The 22,464-nt window shown below is 24.7% G+C and overlaps 2 protein-coding genes across 2 annotated transcripts; both read left to right on the top strand.

Moving 5' to 3' along the window:
- Positions 1-2,893: 2,893 nt before the first annotated feature.
- Positions 2,894-6,301, top strand: LOC128965254 (interferon-induced, double-stranded RNA-activated protein kinase-like). The gene is made up of 4 exons (XM_054311904.1): positions 2,894-3,037; positions 3,494-4,181; positions 4,537-4,824; positions 6,187-6,301. The coding sequence occupies exons 1-4, from the start codon at positions 2,908-2,910 to the stop codon at positions 6,299-6,301; spliced, it is 1,221 nt and encodes a 406-aa protein (XP_054167879.1). The 5' UTR covers positions 2,894-2,907.
- Positions 6,302-7,707: 1,406 nt separating this feature from the next.
- LOC128965163 (cathepsin K-like) lies at positions 7,708-9,665 on the top strand. The gene has a single exon (XM_054311816.1). It carries the CDS (start codon positions 7,745-7,747, stop codon positions 9,590-9,592), a length of 1,848 nt encoding a protein of 615 aa, XP_054167791.1. The 5' UTR covers positions 7,708-7,744; the 3' UTR covers positions 9,593-9,665.
- Positions 9,666-22,464: the final 12,799 nt, after the last annotated feature.

The following is a 22,464-nucleotide window of genomic DNA, read 5'->3' as shown; positions in this document are numbered from 1 at the left end:
ATATATATATATGTAATATTATATATTAGACTGACCACCCATACAGGTGCCGCCTGTATTATACAGGAATCAAGGGTCTAATACAGGTGACAGGAAAGGGCTAACCTGTATAATAAAATATACAGTTTTAAAATATGTAAAACTAATTGATTAATAAAAGTATAAAATAACTATGAATTAAGTTTTGTTAGTAAAAAATTGCTTGTATTTTTAATATATATTTAAATATTTCAAATATATATATATAAATATTTGTAAAATTATTCATGATCAATATAAAATAATTTCAACTTTTTATATAATTATAGTATCTAAATTAAATTTATTTTATAGTATTATAAATATATACGAATATATAGTTATTTAAGTACAGGTTAGCATACAGGAATATAATATTTAATATACAGGAAAATACAGGTGAAAATAATAATTTTATACTATTATACAGGTTTACTAATAAATTGGGTGGTCAGTCTATTATATATATATATGTAATATTATATATATATATGTAATATTATATATATATATGTAATATTATATATATATATGTAATATTATATATATATATGTAATATTATATATATATATGTAATATTATATATATATGTAATATTATATATGTAATATACTATATACAGCAGTTTGATAATAAATTGATAAAATATTAAATTTTTTTTTGCATAATGCTGTATATGTAATGTACTATATATATGTAATATACTAAATATATGTAATATACTTACACTTATACATGCTATTTATTATTATTTATATGCTATATATATATATAACTTTATATATTAGGCATTAGGCTATTCAACCTATTCGGTGATGGGTTGGTCGGACGGTTCAAAAACAGCACTACTAATGGCCTCCCAATACCAGTCACGTATAAGCAGTTGTGTTGTCTGGGGTTGTGTAGCCTATGCTACCCGTAAAAACCTGTCCCGACTGTCCATATTGAAAAGCATACAATTCTGGGGGCCCGATATGGTCGACAACTACAAGCAAGTCTATGGGTCTGAATGGTCAGACCTATGGGCCAGACATACTGAGTTCATTGAAATGAGTACCCAATTGTTTCCCAATTGGTCGCTGATTGATGTCATCGAAAAAGTCCGGTGCCCTGTATTTGTATTACATGGAGATAAGGTATATATATGTATATATATATATATAATAATTATAATATATAAAAAATATAATGATAATGATTAGCTATGTATTAGTGTTATAAAATATTTTAATTATTTAAAAAATACTGTACATTATATATATTATATATATTGTATACATGWTTGTGTTTTCCAAAAAATATATATATTTTTTAGTAAAAATGATAATAAGTATGTATATACAGTACAGTATTTTTATATATAATTAAATATTTAAAATAATATATATATTATAGCTAATCATTATCTTTATAAATATATATTAGTATATATAAGTATTTAYAGTAGTTTTATATTATTATTAATATTATTAATATTATCAAAAATAACTAACATTTAAAAAATAATACTAATATTACATTTATATTTATACAGCAGTTATAAGTTATATATATTGTATATAACATTATATAAAAATAATATATATATATATATATATTAATAAATCAACTATATTAATAATTACAACTTTTTTGTTTGTTTGTTAGTTTTGATTTGATTTTATTAGAAAATTAAATTAAATATATTATTATTTTTAAAGGACCCGTTGGTCGAGTTAGAGCACCCGATATTTGTGACCGAAAAGGCATCGGACGCCCGACTCTACCGTTTCCCAAACGGATCGCATAATCTGCACATTACTTATGCAAATCAATTTAAAACAGTTGTCGAAAATTTTTTTGAGGAAATAGACGATAGATATTAAAAAAAAAATACTGTATAAATAAATAAATAATTAATTAAATAAATTTTAATATTAAATGTAGTTTATATAATAATAATAATAATTTTTTTTGACAAAATTACACACAAAACACTACTAAAAAAAAACACTAAATTGATTTAAATTATAATAATTTATTTTTAAAAGTAAATTATTATAAAATTAGTTTATTATAATAATAAMTTAAAACATAATATATATATATATATATATATATATATATATATATATATATATATATATATAACCTTTTTTATAAATAAAATATTTTTTACTAATTATTTAATTTTTGTTTTTAATTGACTCATCATGCAATAAGCTAGCAATAATAAYAATAATAATAATAATATTAATAATGTGAATCATATTGCAATTAAATCACAATATTAATGATAACAATACTAAAAATATTTTTTTTTATTAATTATAATGTATTTTGTTTATAATTAACTATTTTTTTGTAAAAAAAAATCTAAAGTAATGACGTTATTAACAATACAAAAAAAAATAATAGTAATTATTTGTTTTTAAGTTATTAAGTTTTATCACTTATATTTGTTATTTGATTTATCAACAAAAAAAATAATAAAACTTTTAGATAACAATATAATTAGTAATACAAGTCATAAAAACCTATGACTGACTGATTGACTGACTGTTGAGATTTGATTGCAACAAATTAATAGCAATTTTTTTAAAAAAAACTATTAATTACTATAAAAGTGAAAAAAATAAATAAAAATTTATTTATATTAATTGTATAAATAATATTTATGATTGATTTCTACAATTGAATTGACTTAACTTAATATTGAATTAACTTATTGTTTAAAAAAATAATAATAATTTTATTATTAAATAATATATATATATATATAAATATATAAATAATTACTATTAGTTGTCTTAAAGTTATGTGTGTATAATATTATTGTATTACAATTATTAGTAATAATTAATTAATTAATTATTGAAATAATTTTTTTGAAATAAATTACTTCAAACATGTCGTCAATATTTGCCGACAATTTCGATATACTAAACGATGGCAACACCGGTGGTTTCGGTACAGTCTATAAAGTCAGGGAACGGTATAGCTATCGTGTTTATGCCATCAAAAAAGTCATCATCAATGGTAAGRCCCTAACTCCCCATAACTAACTCCCCATAACTAACTCMCCCTAACTAACTCCCCATAACTAACTCCCCATAACTAACTCCCTATAACTAACTCCCCATAACTAACTCACCCTAACTAACTCACCCTAACTAACTCCCCATAACTAACTCCCCATAACTAACTCCCCATAACTAACTCCCCATAACTAACTCCCCTAACAAACTAACTCCCCATAACTAACTCCCCATAACTAACTCCCCATAACTAACTCCCCATAACTAACTCCCCATAACTAACTCCCCTAACAAACTAACTCCCCATAACTAACTCCCCTAACAAACTAACTCCCCATAACTAACTCCCCTAACAAACTAACTCCCCATAACTAACTCCCTAACCCCACTAAAAACCTAACCTAAACTATACATTATAATCTATTTATATTAATTTCAATGGCAATGGTGTTTTTAGACAACTTTAAGGAACGGGCACTCAAAGAGGTCAAAACTATACGATCGTTGGACAGTCCATGGGTAGTCAACTGTTTCAATACATGGATAGAAAACAATGGCACCTGTATCTATATACAAATGGAATACTGTCCCTATAATCTCAGGGATATCATAAAAGCCAAGTCCCTTGTATTTGATACGTACAGTAATCTAGTGGACACACCTACTACTAGTGCTAGCAGTGGCCGTAGTAGTAGTAGTAGTAGTAGACATCCTATTGATTATCTAATATCGACGGTAATATTTGGCCAATTACTTCAAGGACTAGACTATTTGCATGGATTGAAGCCGCCGGTCATTCATCGTGACCTGAAACCGGCAAACATATTGTTTGGTATCGGCGCCGCTGCCGATACTACTACTACTATGGGTGTCACTAGTGATACCCATACCAGTGATACCGGTGCCGGTGGCATACAGTGCAAGATTGGCGACTTTGGACTGGCTGTTATCAAACAAAATGCCGGTAGTCCTGGCGGCGGCACCGGTACAACCGGTAGAACTAGTAATACGGAAACACCTACACTGACTGTAGGTGCCGGTACACTGGGTTATATAGCACCGGAATGTTTTAGCGGTAAATACTATACGGAAAGCGATGTCTATAGTCTAGGGATTATAGCTACAAATTTATTTTATCTAGATGAGTAAGTTTTTTTTTTAAATTTTTTTATTAATTTTTTTAACTTTAATTATTTTACACATTTGTTGTTGTTGTTGTTGTCAATAAGTATAACAAGTTATAGATTTATAAAAATATTTTTATTATAAAAAAAATATTATTTTTGTTTACTAGTATTATATAACTATCTATAATCTAATTAGTAAATTGAATAAATTTATCTAGCTAGCTAGTTTATTTTTTAATTTTTAATTTTACAAAATTAGTTATTTAAACATTTTTGTTTTTATTAATATAAACATAATTTAACTAACGAAAAATAGAAATATTATTATTAATATATTAATTAATTCTAATAATTTTATTTTTATTTTTTCAAGTACAATTAATACAGATCATGGTCATGATGATGATGTTGATAATGCTACTAATGTTGATGATGACATTGTTAACATGATAAAACTATTGCACGAGTATGTGGGTGAAATGACTAATGGTATACATCAAAAACGACCCAGGTGCTCCCAGCTATTGGATACAATGGATGAATGGCAATTATCATCGAAACAATTATTATCAATGAGTATGGACAAATTGAAAATACATAGATCAACTAACCTAGATAATAATCATTATGATGATAATGCTACAAATTATATTGTACGCATGTATAAATATTATATTCAAACAAAATTATTAGCTAATTGTGATCAAGTTGATGATGCTGAAAAAATTAATCAACTAAACAAGTTAATTAATTTAGACAATGATGACCAAGATAATTTTCTAATTGTTAACGTCAATGATGATGATCGTGATAATAATGATAATGGATTTTTACATGTTAATTATTTAAATAATAATAATCTACCTAGATCACGTACAATATCAACTAGCTCAATTGCATCCCATATAGAATCCAATGAGCGTATTAATATGGAAATATTTTATTCGAATATGCAAAATGTTCTAGCTAAATATTTGTTTCATCAAATTAATCTAGATGATTTTAATCGCGAATGTCGACAATGTATTAAAATAAATAACCTAGATACTATTAATAGTAATAATAATAATAATTTTAATAATCTAATAGAAATTTGGCAAATGGTTCTTGGTGAATTTGATAATTTTTTAAAAACTATTGAACAGTTGATTTTAAAATTAAATCTAATCGACGATACGTATCCATTGGAAACATTTATTAGTACATACAATGAACGATTTAACTATTTTCGTACACTAATTGTTCAAGGTACAATGAAAATTTTAAATAATAATAATAATAATACGCACATTGATAATAATGATGATGATGAAATGTGCGTAATTTATGGTATTAATTTATTTAGTACCCTGGACAGTATTGTTGGCAATATTTATTTTCCCATACAAACCTATATATTTGAATTTACACGATTAATTCAATGTGAATTTACCATGAACAATCTATCACGAGATCAATTGAACGTATTATGTACTAGATTATTGAATATGTGTAACATTCAATATGATAATGCTGAATTGTTGAATGTTATAAATCTAAATGATATTGATGGTTTTAAAATTGTACGTGATCAATTTAAAATAATTTTAATTAAACAATTATCTGATATGTTTAATGTGTTTGAAAAATATGTACTTGATGAAATTGTTGCGCAACTAATTGATTATAAAACTGATCTAGTTAAATGTTATCATGACAGTACTATTAGTGATTATAAAAATATTAATAATAATGATAGTGATAATAATAATAATAATAATAATAATAATAATCAACTAGAACAAAAATATAATCAACTAGTCAATTCAATTAAGCTAGATAATAATAATAATAATATATTTAATTTAAACATTGATCAGCAACTAAAAACTAGCATGTACAATTTCTATGAAAATCTACAACAATGTCAACATCAATTAGAAAAATTTGTTAAAAAGTATCATGCTAAATTAGATGAAAAATTTCAACAAACAAACTTGATAAAACGTTTGTTTAATCCGAATTCCCTGTTGTTAACTATTAGCCAGGAAATCTATAGTCAACTGTATAATCAATTTACCCAGATGATACCGGAGCCATTGATGGTTGGCACCTATAGATTGGAGGATAGGTTTTACGGGAAACAATGCGATTGTTAAATTGGAAAATTAATAGTACCCAGAATAATAATTATAATAATACAACTAATTTAGTTGCTAGTATACGAGCAGGTACAAAATTTAATATTGATAGTAATAGTTGTAATAATAATAATAATAATTATAGTAATAATAATAATAGTAATAGTAATAGTAATAGTAGTAATAATAGTAGTAATAATAGTAGTAATAATAGTAATAATAATAGTAATAGTAATAATAGTAATAATAATAGTAATAATAATAGTAATAGTAATAATAGTAATAATAATAGTAATAATAATAATAATAGTAATATTAATAATGATAATTTAGCTAGCTTAAATACAGATAATTGTGTAGCTATATCAAATGATAGTATCATGCAAGATTTTCTAACAATTATTGATTCGTCAAGTTAAAAACTAAAATTTTTAAAAATATCCTAGTTAAGTTTTGTTTACCATAAAATTTTTTTTTTAAATTTTTTTGTTTTAAACTTTTAACATTTTTGATTGTTTTGTTTATTGTAAATCAAGTATAATAAAATTAATATTATCCTCTATATGTTGTAGTGTATATAATTTTTTTTTAAAAAATTTTATCATATTATATAATGTAAATAATATTGTAATGATAATAGCAATAACAAAAAATTATACAGATTTTATTTTTAAAAAACTAAATGATTGATATTTATTTTTTATTTGTAGTTAAAAAATGTATATAAATAAATGACATAATTTTTTTTAATTATTAAAAAGCAAAATTAATTATAATGTAATGATTTATTTTTCTATTTTACATTAAAATATTTTATATCAAAAACTATTTTTTATACAGTATAAATAAACTAATGTACTACTGTATTAAAATTTTACATTTATAAATATAATTGATTAAATTGATTAATCATAAATTGATTGACATTTTTATTATTTATATAACATATAGTCATATGATTTTATTTTTATTTTATCAATATATGACAATTTATATCAATATTTAAACTGTATATATATACCTTATTTAGTAAGTTAAAATAAAAGTTCAATAATCATCATTAAATAMGATAAAAAAAATGTTATTATCAGCTAAACAACACAAAATGTGTTTACAATTATTTGAAATTATTTTATCACAAAAAAAATATATATTCAATATTAATATCAATATTGAATATACAGTATAAAACTTTAGTAAATAATAATCAATTATTATTATTGAAAATTACTAATTAGTTTTCATTACACACACAAATACTTAACCTTTAATGGTATTTCACTTAATAATATTAAGATAATAATTAATATTAATAATAATAATAATAATAAGATTTAATAATAATGTTTAACTAAATATTATTGTATTGTTAACTAATATTTTAATAATACAGTATATGTATAATAAATTTAATTAATAATTAATTGAAAAAACAAAACAAAATATTTATTAGTAATAATAATGAAAAGTTTTCAACAATTAAAACTATTAGACACTAGTTGTTGTGTATTATTGGCTATTGTGTTGGTGGGGGTGACCGTCAATGGATCAACAGCTAGCAGCACTGGTAGTCAKCCGACACCAACACCACCGACACCGCCTGTTTTCAGCGACCAGTACTATGTCGAGGGTGTCCTATCGCTACCGTATGCGGAAATCACCGAACCGTTTGTCGGCTACTATGACGGCCCGAACAACAGAAGCCGAGTAGACTATTACGGCGACTTAGAGCAGACCATACAACGAGCTGGTGATAGTGGCCGACTACCCGACGGTGGTATATCCTATAAGATAGCCTGGATGGTCGACCGCCAGGGTGATCCCCAACGTGTATGTTTCCAGGTTAACGGTACCCAGGAGCAACCGGTCAGTGCCCAATCGGTTATACCTGATCTCCAAGGTTTCCAGCGGACTGATCGTGGGGTTCCCTGTGCTCAGCTAATAACCAATCGTATAGTAGGCACTGGTAGGGACAGTCAACTGTGCGATCGCTGGCAATCGATAGTAACCGTCGACCAGAAAGTCAATAAATATGTATTTCTAGTCAGATATGACTCGACTATGTCATCACCCGGTGGTCAACAACAACAACCCATACCTGTCCACTACGAGATGATGGGCTACGATTCACTATTGGGTTCACATTACGATAAATATGAAATCCAATATAAAAACTACCGGATCGGACCCATGGATTCAGGTATATTCAATGTACCCGAAAATATATCGTGTCGCGGGTTCCCCGGCCCTGGTCTGGAACATCGGGGTCATCATAATCCTATAAGTGAGTTTACACATGGCCAGGAAGGTCATACCGATCAGGAGTTTGACCAGTTTCAGGCTAAACACGCGGTTAGCTATCCGAATACGACTGACCATCGGCAACGTAAGCACGTATTTCGGCAAAATCTGAGATATATTTTTGGAAAAAATCGGCAAAATTCTCGCAATAGCTATCGGCTGGCAGTCAATCATTTAGCCGATATGACCGACCAGGAACTGGCCTCACGTTTCAGGCGTGGCCGCCTGTATTCGGGTGTCCACTATAACGGTGGTCTTGAATTCGATAAAAACCGATACCTGTCCTCCCGGTCCGCCAACAACATGAATGCTGATGACGACGACATACCCGATCAATGGGACTGGCGATTGGCTGGCGGTGTAACACCAGTTAAAGATCAGGCCGTTTGCGGTAGTTGTTGGTCATTCGGTACAGTGGGTACTATCGAAGGTGTACTATTTGCCCGAACTGGTCGTCTCCTGAAACTATCTGAACAACAATTGGTCGACTGTTCGTGGAATCAGTTGAACAACGGTTGCGATGGTGGCGAAGATTTTCGGGCCTACGATTATATCCAGAAATCGGGTGGACTGGCCACTAGTGATCAATATGGCCAGTATCTGGGAGCCGACGGCAAGTGTCACGATAAGCAATTGGTTGGCAAACTAGCGGTCCGTTTATCCGGGTTTTATAATGTAACACCTGGCGATCCCCAAGCGTTGCGTACGGCCCTCTACTACGAAGGACCGGTAACTGTAGCCATAGATGCCTCACATAAATCCCTGTCCTTCTACTCCAGTGGTGTCTACTATGAGCCCCAGTGCGGTAATAAACCGGAAAACCTCGATCATCAGGTACTGGCCGTCGGTTATGGCCAGCTTAGGGGCGAAAAGTATTGGCTAATCAAAAATTCGTGGTCAACCTACTGGGGTAACGACGGCTATGTATTGATTAGCCAACGTGATAATAATTGCGGTGTACTTACCTCGCCTACCTTTCCCAAGTTAGCCGATGATTATGATGACTAGTATACAGTAGATAATAGTTAGTTATATATACCGTACCATAAGGTACATACATGTAATAATTTTTTTTTGTATATTAAATACAATTTTTATATACAAGTTTATAATAAGGTATATCATATCATATGATATATCTATAATTGTAATAAATATGTAATAATTAAAATTAAAATGTGTAATAAAAAAATAAAATTAATTAATTTTTTTTGTTGAAAAAATATATTTATTTATTTAACTAATTCTCTCTCTCTCTCTCTCTCTCTCTCTCTCTCTCTCTCTCTCTCTCTCTCTCTCTCTCTCTCTCTCTCTCTCTAAATAAATAAATATATATATAACTTATTATTATTAGTAGAAATATTATTTTATCAATATTTTTGTTGATACAAAATTATTGTTAGATATTTTATTGTCATTTTTAAATATTTAGTTTTTTTTATTAAAAAAATACGTTATCAGCTAATATAAAAATTTTATTTAATTGATAAACAAAAAATTTTCACATTAATTTATATTATTAATAATCACTTTTAGTTACAGTAGTAGTAAAAATAAAATAATAAAAATAACTTACTGTACAGTACAGTATATACAGTATACACTAGTATTAAATGTTTTAACATTGATTTTATTTATAACTTTTTCAATTAAATAAATAAATAAATTATAAATTATATAATAACTATTGAATATGATTGAGTATTATATTAGTCAATAGATGTCATATTGTATATTAGTTTATGAGAGTTAACATAATAATTACTAAAAGTATATAATATATATATATAATATTATAGATATTTMYTAAAAAATATTTTAGCAATTTATTTTTATGAAACAAAAATACATTTTTTTTAAAAAATATATTAATTATAAATTTTAAAAAATATAAATAATAATATTATTATTTTAACAATAAATTTARCAATATTGTTAACATAGTTTAAGTTAAAGTTATTGTAAAATTTTTGCTATTTATATTATATTAGTTTAGTATATATATATATATAATATTAGTAACTATGTGTAGTGTGTGTGTGTGTGTGTTTGCGACTGTGTGTAGCACTAAATGGTGTTATTATAACATGTTTTTGATGATATATATATATATATATTATACTGTAATAATAGTAAACTATATATATATATAKATTAAATGCAATGTTAAGCAAGTTTTATTAATAGCAACATTATGTGTGTGTTATCAGTAAAACCTAAACAAAATCACTTTAAACGTTATACTACTACTAATAATAATAATTTTATTATACAGTATATTCATGTACAGTACTTATCTAACAATGATAACAACAAAAAATATTATTATAGATATTATTRATATATATATATATTTTGATTAAAAATATTTTTTTTATTGTGTATTGTATTTTATATGCAAACAGTTTTTTTAATGTTTAGAAYTTTTTCTATTACTAAATAATAMTTTTTTTTAATTAAAACATATTTTTATGTTTATTATTATTATTAATATTCATTGATTTGTGTTTTTATTATTATTAATAATAATTAATTAATATTTATTTAATAAAAAAAATTAATTATTATATTCATTAATTAATAATAATTATTATTATTGTTTTATATTATTTATTAACATATTTATTATATTGAAAAAAATTTATAAATAATATTAATTATTAAAAATAATTAAAAAAATTAATTAATTATTTTGTCTTCAAAAAAATCATGAGTGATATTATACTTGAAAACAATACAATTATTGTCAATCATATACCCTATGATCTGACAAAAGGTATGGGCGTAGGCTATAGTRCYGGYCGTATACCKCATACCAGTGCCTATACCAGTGCCTATCCTAGCGATGATGAGGACCTGGAGGACAGTAATCTCATAGATGAYCCATATCTAGCAAGTCTWCAAAATTTTGATCTAATAGTTGCCTCATATGAATCAATAATGAAAACCTATTTTAATTACTATTTAACGGATCAAATACGTGTTGAATCRGATYTGAGATATTGGCATAAAAAACAAGTTGAACTAAGTCTCCGGCAATAYGGSCAATGGTTTTCRGATAATCGTGATCCCAGTTATCGTAGGGAACTACAGTCGAGATTGGACAGGGAGTTTGATCAGTTTGTCGACTATAGTATACGTTATAAAAAATTATTGATGAAAGCAGTTAATAGTTTCATWGATTTACTACATGTGTCCGATGATTATGATGACACAACACCGATGATATAGACTATACCGATAGTTTAGCACTGGAGGCCAGGTATGCGTCGATTAAATTGGATATTTATGGCTCCGCCGGCGGCCAGTTTGCTGCTAATGATGACAACTATGGTGGAGGACAGGGAGGTGTTAGAGGTAGCGGTACTACCGATAAAACTTTACGTATATTTCGTCACGATTTTCGTCAAATACTTGTCGACCATATCAACGACTACCGGCGACTATACGAGAGGAACGTCCTATTGATTAGACAGTCGGTCGATAGCTATGAACAGCTACTATGGCAAGACTACTACCACTACCATCACAATCATCAGCATTGGCAGCACAGGTGGTTATGGATGATAGGTAGCAACAAACTGATTGCCAGCGATAACCGAGTCTATGGCCAACTGTACGACCAGCTGCTGTTGACTGCCGACAGTGAGGCCGGTAGTGATCAACACCAACAACACCAACACCAACAACACCAACAACACCAACACCAACAACAACGGCTAAACAAATTCAGGGACTGTTTTCTACGTAAACTGAATCAAGAAACTGGAAAACTATTTGATCGGCTATACCGGCGCCAGTGTCAACACGAAACACTGGTAACTGGGCTAACATTGGCCATAGCGGGCACTGGTATTATCATATCGACATCAACAATAACTGGTAGTCCAATGATAAGGACAGGTAGTAGTACTAGTAGTTTTAGTAATGACAATCGTTTAGCTAAATGTACTGCTATTGTATCAGCACTGATAGGTACCGGTGCACTGGCCTATCTGGCCATCAGGTCCTGGTATAGGCCACGCCCAGTTAGATATATGCTAGTTGATGCAAATAATAATAATAATCTACCATGGCACAATGATAAAAATAATAATAATAATAATAGTCTAAAATTTTTACATTCATTTTAACTTTTACCATGTAGAATTTTTTTTTAGCTAAAAGTAAAATTAATAATTATTTATTTATTTATTTTTTGCATAATATGTTTTTAAATTAATTTCAACAAGATTATTTATATTTATATATTATATATATATATAATAGTAAATATAATAGTTTTTAAAAGGTGCTTTTTAATATATTTTTTTAAATATAATATTTTTCACATAAATTTTTATTTTAAATATTCAATATATATAAAATTATTTCAAGTAAATTAATTATAATAAATTAAAAAAAATATTTCAAGTTCTATATAATAAACAAAAATAATTATTAAAAAATAAATAAAAAAGGAAAATATAATAGTTTTTAAAATAAGCTTAAATTTATTTATTATTATTATTATTATTATTTCAAGTAAATTAATTAATTAAATTTTTAAAATATTATTTCAATTACTATTTAATAAACTAAAATAATTTTTTTTAAAAAAAAGTTTAAGTAAATATATAATGGTATATAATTTCAATTATAATTCAATAAAACTTTTTTATTTTATTTTATATTATTTATGTTATATTTTTTATTGTTTTTTCAACTAAAATAATTTTCTCAACAACATATAGACATTATATAAATAAAATATATATTGTAGGGCAGCCAATGAATCTAAATAATAGAGATCACCACAATATAAACCAATCGGTGGACTGTTTAGACGTTCAATAAAATTCATGACAAGTAGCCGATCCCTGAGCCTTATCCTACTACTACTACTACTACTACTCCTCCTCCCACTACTACTATTTATACCATCCCTGGCCATTAAACTGTACATTAGTTTTATGGGTCGATGAGCTAAATTACCTAGATAGGTTATCAATAGACAACCACCAAGGAAAACTAAAATATTTAGTCCGACCCATAAAATCATTACTATCCTATTATAGTAGGCTAGCAATGTAGTACCCGATGATGATGATAATTGATTACTATAGTTGTTTAGACTGTACAGGGCTAGCATTACGTTTATCGACCATAGATACAATAGTAATAGTACCAGGCTAGAAAAATATTGATTCAGCCAGCTAGATGTCATCGATATATATTGATGTTCATGTATAGCCAGTACCAATTGTCGATTATAGTTATTATTATTATTACAATTATTATTACAATTATTATTACAATTATTATTATTATTATTATTATTATTATTACAATTATTACAATTATTATTATTACAATTATTACAATTATTACAATTATTACAATTATTATTATTATTACAATCATTATTATTATTATTATTATTATTAGAATTATTATTAGAATTATTATTATTATTATTATTACAATTATTATTAAAATTAATTAGTAGTTTGTTTTGGTAAACGTAGCGAAACTTGCGATTAGATTCAATAAATTTTAATAGTATAAATAACCATGTTAAAAATGCTAGATAATTTAGATAAATGCCCATGGCAAGTAGATGCCAGATACTTAGTAGGGTTACCAGGTTCCATAAAATAAAAATAATAATAACACTTGGCCAATTATAAGTAGTAGTAGTAGTAGTAGTAGTAGTATACCAATTTGTAATCGATAGCATATAGCAGGTTAATAGTAAATGTATCATGGTAAATAAGCTAACATAAATATATTGGATGGGTTTTATTGTCAATATAAATATGTCCATGATAATTTTGTATAGATTGCGCAATTCAACCAATGGATATTTGTAGCTATCCGATTTGATAGTTAAGCAAAAACGCCATAAGCGCCAGGATGTTTGTCCCATCAAATCCTGATATAATACAACTAGCATTGATAAGTAAAATAATAATAGTATCAAGGTAATAGTAATAGCTAGTAGATTAGTTTGATCAAGTAAATGTGTAAAATCAAGTAGACCGATAAGCACCGGTAGATTATTATTATTATAATCAATTAGACTGATACAGAAAAATCTTAATATACTCAACATATATACCAGTTTCAGACCCAAAGATATGGCTATATGTTTAAGGTTGAGCACTGGTAGATGGTTTGAGTCACACCTATAGTAGTAATAGTCTAATTGTTGATAAATTGATTGGAAAAATGTTATATAATTTGAACGTATAAACGGTTCAAACTGCCCGTCAAATAGTTGCCATAAATTTCTAGATTTTCCATATAATGCACTAATAGTTAACATAAACAACGATATCGTAAATCTTATATATATTACAATAGAATTGTTTAGAATTATGAAAATTTTTTCGATAAAAATTAGTAAAATAATTACTAGTATTTTAAAATAATTAATTAAACAATTAATTATTAAAATATAATAGTCGTTTAGTATCATAATTATAATTTATTTATTTTTTTTTTAAATTAATAATAATTAAATTACTTAGAATTAATCTAAATATATATATCAAAACTATAGTATAATTATTAAACTTATAGTAATTATTATATATTGTAAAATAAATTATTAAAATTAGTTTGCTATTTAAAAAAGTAGCTAAAAAAATTTAAGTTTAAATATAAAATAAAACAATTAGCAGAATTAAAAATTTAAGTAAAAATTTTTATGTAAATATATTATTTTAAAATATTTAAATTAAATTTATTTTTTAAAAATATTTTAATTAAATATATATATATTTTAGAAATAAATGAATAAAATTTTTGTCTACTGTAAGGACTATTTTGAACTTTTTATTACTAATAAAAATATTAAAAGTAAATAATTTCAACATATATTAATATAAAACTCGAAAAATAATTTTATTATTAATTAATTTTAATATACCTGTAATTATTATTATTATTAAAATTACAGATACTGTTCAAATAAAATACATTTATAAAGTTATAATTAGATGAATATTGTTTAAATAAAAATTTACATTAAAATAAAAAAAAGCAAATATTTGTTAATAAAATACGGAAATAAATATTTCAATATATCATATATATATATATATATATATATATAAAAGTTGAATATATATTAATTATCTATTAAATAGATATATATACAATAATTAGTGAATCAAACAAAAAAAAATTTTTTTTTAATTAAATATAATACATATTTTGCAGTTTTTCTTTACGTATAAATATAATATTATATATTATTACCTAAAACTGTAGACACAAAAAAAAAACAAAATACTGATTATACAGTAGACTAAATACTGTATAAATTTTTCTATAATTAATTATTTTCAGTTAATATATATATATTTTATTTAAATAAATAAATAATTATTATTTTATTAAAAAATATCTAATTTTAAATAAATTTTATACATAATATATAGAGATTGAAAAAATACAAAACAAAATGAACCAATGCTGACGAATCAATAAAATACAGATTACCACAGTATAGGCCAATGGGTGGACCAGTTAGACGTTCAATAAATCTATTGATAATTAACTGATCCCTGAGCCCAATAGTTGATGTTGTCGAACCCCTGGTGTGTAAATACATATACATCAGCGGTAATGGTCGATGAGCTAGCCTACCGAAACCTATGATCAGCATTGATCCCAATATCATAATTAGTAGACAGTTAACCACCCAGACAATCATCAGGGTCTGGTAGGTAGTGATAGTAGTGGTTGTACTACTAGATAAATAGGTAGCCCTGTACAGGGCCAGTACAATATTAGTTGACCATAGATAAATGGCCAGCAACAATAGATTGCCCAGATATCGATTGGGCCAGTTAGTCGTACGCGATAGATAGGCATGTTCGCGTATGGCCGCCACCAATAGCCAGGTGCTGGTGCTACTGGTGCTGTTACTACTGGTACTGCCCCAATGTTTAGTAGCCCTGATCAGTTTGCGGTTGCAATCGAAAAATTTCAATAGCAAATAGATCCAGGTTATAAACGGTAGATAAACAATGTAGATGCCCATGGCTAGCAGATGCCAGCTACCTAATAGGGTAATCAGGTTCCAGATAATAACTACCAGTCCCATTGATACTACATTATTATTATTAGCAGCTAGGTAGTAGTGGTAGTAGTATCCTGTTAATATTGAATGTGTTAGGAAAAATAACCCTGTATATAACCATTGTGTCAAATAGATAAGCTTAGCATAGATATCAACGATTAGCAAATAAATTGATTGCAATGAACCAGTCAATGGATATTTAAAACAGTTACGTTTGATCATTGTATACAATTGCCAATAGCGTATCGATGATGATAATGCTGATGATTGATTAGTAAAATTATCTTGATACAATAGTATACATAATGATAGTGGAAAATAGGCCAATACTATGGTTAGTGTAGCAGCAAATAGATTGATACTATTATTATTATTATTATTAGTAGTAGTAGTATTAGTTGATGTATTGTCCAACAATTGGGTAAAATCGACTAACCAATCACCAACAACAAGCACTGGTAGTTTTTTATGTTGTTTAGTTAGGGATATAATTGAAAATCTTATAATACTTAACAAAACAATTAGTTTCCAACCAATCGATCTGATAATATGTCTATTGTTTAGCTCAGGTATGTTTCCCAGACAATAGTCCAGTTGCTGGTCGACTGATTGATAAAATGTTATATAATTTTTTCGGATAAATTGTTCAAATATTTGTTCAAACAATTGCGTTAAATTGGGTGGTTTGCTGACAATCCTACCGTAAAGTGTTGTAATAAAAACAATTAATGATAATATTATGAATGAAATTATTGTTTTGATAATATTGATAATAAAAACTACAAATAGTTTGATAATATTAATTATAAACATTTTGTTAGTGTGTGTGTGTGTGTTAATTACAATTAATCATTAAGTTATTTTAGAAATACAGTTTTTTTTAATAGATAACAGTTTAAGTATTTAAATAATTTTATTTTACTAAATAATAAAAAATTTACTTTTTTGTCTAATATTTCAATTTAGTAATAAAATTAAATTATAAATATATAATTATATATTAATATAACTTTCTAATAATTAATTTTACATTTTGTGTGTGTATGTAAATATTTTTTAAAATTTATAATAAAGTAAAAATTATTAATTTTATATATTTGATATATTTTTGTAGTTAAATATTTAACTATAAATTGACATTTTATTAAAATTAATAATATTATTGTTTTCGATATAATAATAATTAAAAATAAATAAATAAAATAATTATTATTATAGAGACCTTATTTTTTTGCCATACATTTACTGATTATACAATTTTTTAAAAAATAAATTAATTTCATATTCATTGTACAGTAAATATAAAATATAAAAATTTTATTAATATTTTTATTATTATGCAATAAATAAATTAATAACAAAAAAAATATTTTATTAATTAAAATAATTGTTATTGTATTTGAATATATAAATAATTTAATAATTAATGAATATTTAATTTTTTTAAAATTAATTAATTTCCTGTATGACTTTAATTTTATTTTTCATATATTATTATAATTCTAGTAATTAATTAATTTTATTTTTTTAATATTAACATAAAACTATAAGCTATAAAACATTTTATTTATTTATTATTTATTGAATAGTAATAATTACAGTATATATAAAAATTTACAATAAATTACAATAACAAAAAATTATAGTTGTATTAGTTAAACAACAAAAATAAAAAAACAATTTAAACAAATAAACAAAAATATTATAGAATTTTATTATTATTATTTTTTGAATATAATTTTTTTTCATAAATTTTTATTAAAATATTATAATAAAATTTTAGAAATATTTTTAACTAAATAATTTTGAAAACAATATATAAACATTGATAACATATAGACAGTACTGAAACATTGCCAACGAATTAATTATATAGAGATTACCACAGGATATGCCTATGGGTTGACTGTTAAGGCGTTCAATAAAATTGTTAACCAATAGGCTATCCCTGATCGACATTAGTTGGGGTCGACTACTACTACTACTGGACAGGTAGCTATAGACTAGTTTCATGGGCCGATGAGCTTGTTTGCCTACCAGGGGCAATAGCCAACAACAAACTAGCAATAGTAGTGTATAGATTAGTACCCAGATAATTAGGAGGAACTGGTAGGCCAGGGTGGCCGACATTGATCGGAATCGGTACCAGATTATGATAGCCGTATTTGATGCCAAATACATTGCCAACAGTACTGCTAGACCCAGATATTGATTGATATTCTGGACAGTTTGTCCGAGATACTGGTGCTCATGTATACAATGGACTAGTAGTAATTGTTGTTGTCGCCTACTATTAATACTATAGGGACAGTTAGCTAGTTTAGTAGTACAAGCTAGCTTAAATTTTCTATTACATTCAATAAATTTTAGCAATACATATGCCCATGTTAATATAGTCAGATAACATAGATAGATGCCAATGGGTACCAGATGCCATATGCCCAGTGCGGTAATCAGGTTCCAAAATATAACTGTCCCAATGGATACCCGGCTGTTAACGGTTAGCATACTGATGATTGTCAACAATAAATGTACCATGATACATAGTGGTGCATAYAGATATTGTATTGAATTCAGGAACAGTAGGAAAAAATTCAATAATATTTTATATACGTTGGCCAATGGTCCCAATGGATACGGATAGATACCATATTTGATTAGGTAGCAAAATCGCCAGAAGCCCAATGATGATTGTTTTTGATGTTGGTATTGTTGTTGTTGTTGGTTACCATTTAGATCGTAATACAATAAAACTATTATACCAATCAATATACCTAGTGTTTTACAACAACAAAAAAAATAGAAAATTATTTAAATTAATAGACAAAAATTTTCTAGAAAGTTTCTAAAAGATTAAACTTAAATATTTGTATTAATATTTTAATTATAAATTTAATTGTTAACCCATTTTGTATAGTAGTGTTTTACATGTATATTATTATTGTCTCATTAATATAGTATTTTAATGGCTATAGATATGGTGAGATCCCCCCATTGAATAACATATAAAATTAAATTTCTATAGTTAAATTTATTTGTTGAGAAATTTTTCCAGAAACTTTCTCACGAAAAAAAAATTATATTAGCGAAAATTTCTATTTGCCCATCATCATCTCTATTAACAAAAAATATACCTGCTAAATAAAGCGTTATAGACATTGCCAATAGATTTGATTGGTCGACCATATGTGTCAAATCTAATACCAATTCAAGCACCGGTAGTTGATTGTTATTATTAGTCGGATTATGAACCAAAGTTATTGTCAAAAATCTTAAAATCGTAACCAATATGATTAGTTTCCATACGATTGATATCGCTATACGTTTTCGGCTAAGCGCGGGTATCAGTCCACGACAATAATCAAATTGTTGGTCAATAGATTCGTAAAATGTTACGTAATTTTTGCGTAAAAATTTTTCCCATAGATTGTCAAAAATTTCCTGTAAACTGTATGGTCTTAACAATTGATGGCCGTATAGTGTTGTCAACAATAGTATATAAAATGAAAATATAAATCTAATAACTAATATCAGTAAATCTGGTATTAATCTAATCAAACGTTTAGCTATTGATAGCATTATTAATTAATCAATTAATTTTTTGGTGATTTTTTACTATTATTTAAATAACATTAGAATAGTATTTTTTAAAAAAAATGAAATTAAAGTTTTTTATTAAAAAAATATATTATAACAATAACTATTAAATTTAACAATTAAATGAATTTTATTTGCAATGTTATTGTTTAAATATATGTGAATAATAATTATTAATTATTAAAAAAATTGTTAATGTAAATAATACTGTATTATTAAATAAATAATTTCAACATTATAAAATTTAATTAAGTAATAAAGTAAAGTTTATGTAAATATCTACTATAATATTAATATTAAATATTTATTTATTTTCCTTTTTTAAGTATATAATACTGTATTAGCGTAAATAACATAACAAATTGCTTTTTTACTTTAAAATTTATGTAAAAAATATTTTCAATTTATTAAAGTTAACAAAAAATTAAATAGAAGTACTGTTAATAAAAAATTTAAGAATAATAAAATAAATTAATCTAAATATTATTAATCATAAAGTTTTTATTATTATTATTATTTTAGCTCTAAATAAACACTATCTAAAAATTATGTAAATAAGGAAATAAAAATTTTCGGAAAAAATTAATTAAATTTTTTGAAAATTTATTTATTTTCATATACCTGTTTAAATATTATGAAAACTTTTTAATTAAAAAAACAAATTTCCTACTAATAAAACTAAAATTAAAAATATTAATTACTTAAAATTTTAATTTTAATTTTATTTAATATAGTAATAATTATATAAAATTTGATAATAATTAGAAAATAATTAGAAAATAATTATTTTCAATATTATAGCACTAATTAACTAAATAACAATTAAAATAATTTTTAAAAATTTTTTTTTAATGTTATATGATATTATCATTATTTTAATTGAGTGACAAATAATATTTAATAAAACAAAAGTATCAAGGATCAAATAATTGATCAGGTAGAAAAAACTTAAATTATTTCAAATTAAATAGCTATTTATTTGTTTAGTTAAAATATAAATTTAACTACTTCAATTTATAAAAGTTTTTGTTTGTTTAATTTAAATAAAAATATTTTATTAAAACATTATTTTTTAGATAAAAATATTATAAACTTACATAAAGTCAATTAATAATAACATATATTTTTAAAAAATTAATAAATTTCTGCCTATAAATATAAATTATGTTAAGTTTTTATTTTAATATTTATTTATTTATTTTTATTTTTAAAAATTACTAGCACCCGGCTACTATTGGCCGCCATACAGCACCAGTATATATATATATATCGCAAACAGTTGCCAGTGCTAACAACTACATGTCCAATAAGCTATAATATATATATAATAATAATAATAAATAATTTTAATTTTCGTATTCATATAATGCATTTATTTTATTTTTTTAATTAATAATATTAAGTTCATTTTTTTAATTAAAATTCTAAAAAATATTTGTTATATATATATATTACTGAAATTAAAAATAAAATATTAATTAAATAAATATTTCCGTGCTCTAGAAATTTTATTTCCGTGTTTAGAAATATTGTTTTTTTAATTTTTTAATTTAATATATATATGATATATATATATATATTAAAAAACATTACGAAATTAAATTTTAAATAAAATTCAAATTCATCTTTATAAATAAATTAAAATTAGAAAATCAATTACTTTAATATGAAGTTTTATATTTAATTTATTAAATAAAGTTTTATTCAATATGAATTAATTAAAATTTAATATAAATATTGTGACTAAAATAAAGATTTAATTAATTTTTTAATATTCATTAAAAAAATATTTACAAAATTTTGAATATTAAAATTAAATTCTATTTTAATTACAAATATTTTTTTTATATAAAATAAATGAAAAAAATCTATAAAAACTTTATTCATTACTATTTTATTATATAAAAACTTTTTACATATTCAATAAAGTTTTTATATAATAGAATTTAATGATTTTAGTTAATTATAGTTAATTATAATTAAACTAATTTATTAAATTTAATATTTAAAAAAATGTTCTCAATTTTAAAACGATTGATATTATTAATACCTAATTTAGTAATTATTATTAGTAAAATAATAATATGGGGAACAATACTATTTATAACTGTATTGTATGGAAAACTATTGAGCGATAAACCAATAATACGTCAATTAATTGGCCAACAATTTGAATCTTTTGTACGCAAAAATTACATAACATTTTACCAAT

Source organism: Oppia nitens, unplaced genomic scaffold, assembly GCF_028296485.1.
Source record: "Oppia nitens isolate AA-2021 unplaced genomic scaffold, nextdenovo-longstitch-racon4-pilon3 scaffold16_pilon_pilon_pilon, whole genome shotgun sequence".
Taxonomy (NCBI): domain Eukaryota; kingdom Metazoa; phylum Arthropoda; class Arachnida; order Sarcoptiformes; family Oppiidae; genus Oppia; species Oppia nitens.
The sequence above is the reverse complement of the archived record's forward strand: the minus strand, read 5'-3'. Positions and strand labels throughout refer to the sequence as shown.

Excerpts from the sequence above, each read along its gene's own strand:
- LOC128965254 (XM_054311904.1), top strand. The coding sequence starts at position 2,908 with ATGTCGTCAATATTTGCCGACAATTTCGATATACTAAACGATGGCAAC. Across the intron at positions 4,182-4,536 it reads AATTTATTTTATCTAGATGA|TACAATTAATACAGATCATG; the intron begins GTAAGTTTTTTT and ends TATTTTTTCAAG. Across the intron at positions 4,825-6,186 it reads ACAAATTATATTGTACGCAT|CCAGGAAATCTATAGTCAAC; the intron begins GTATAAATATTA and ends GTTAACTATTAG.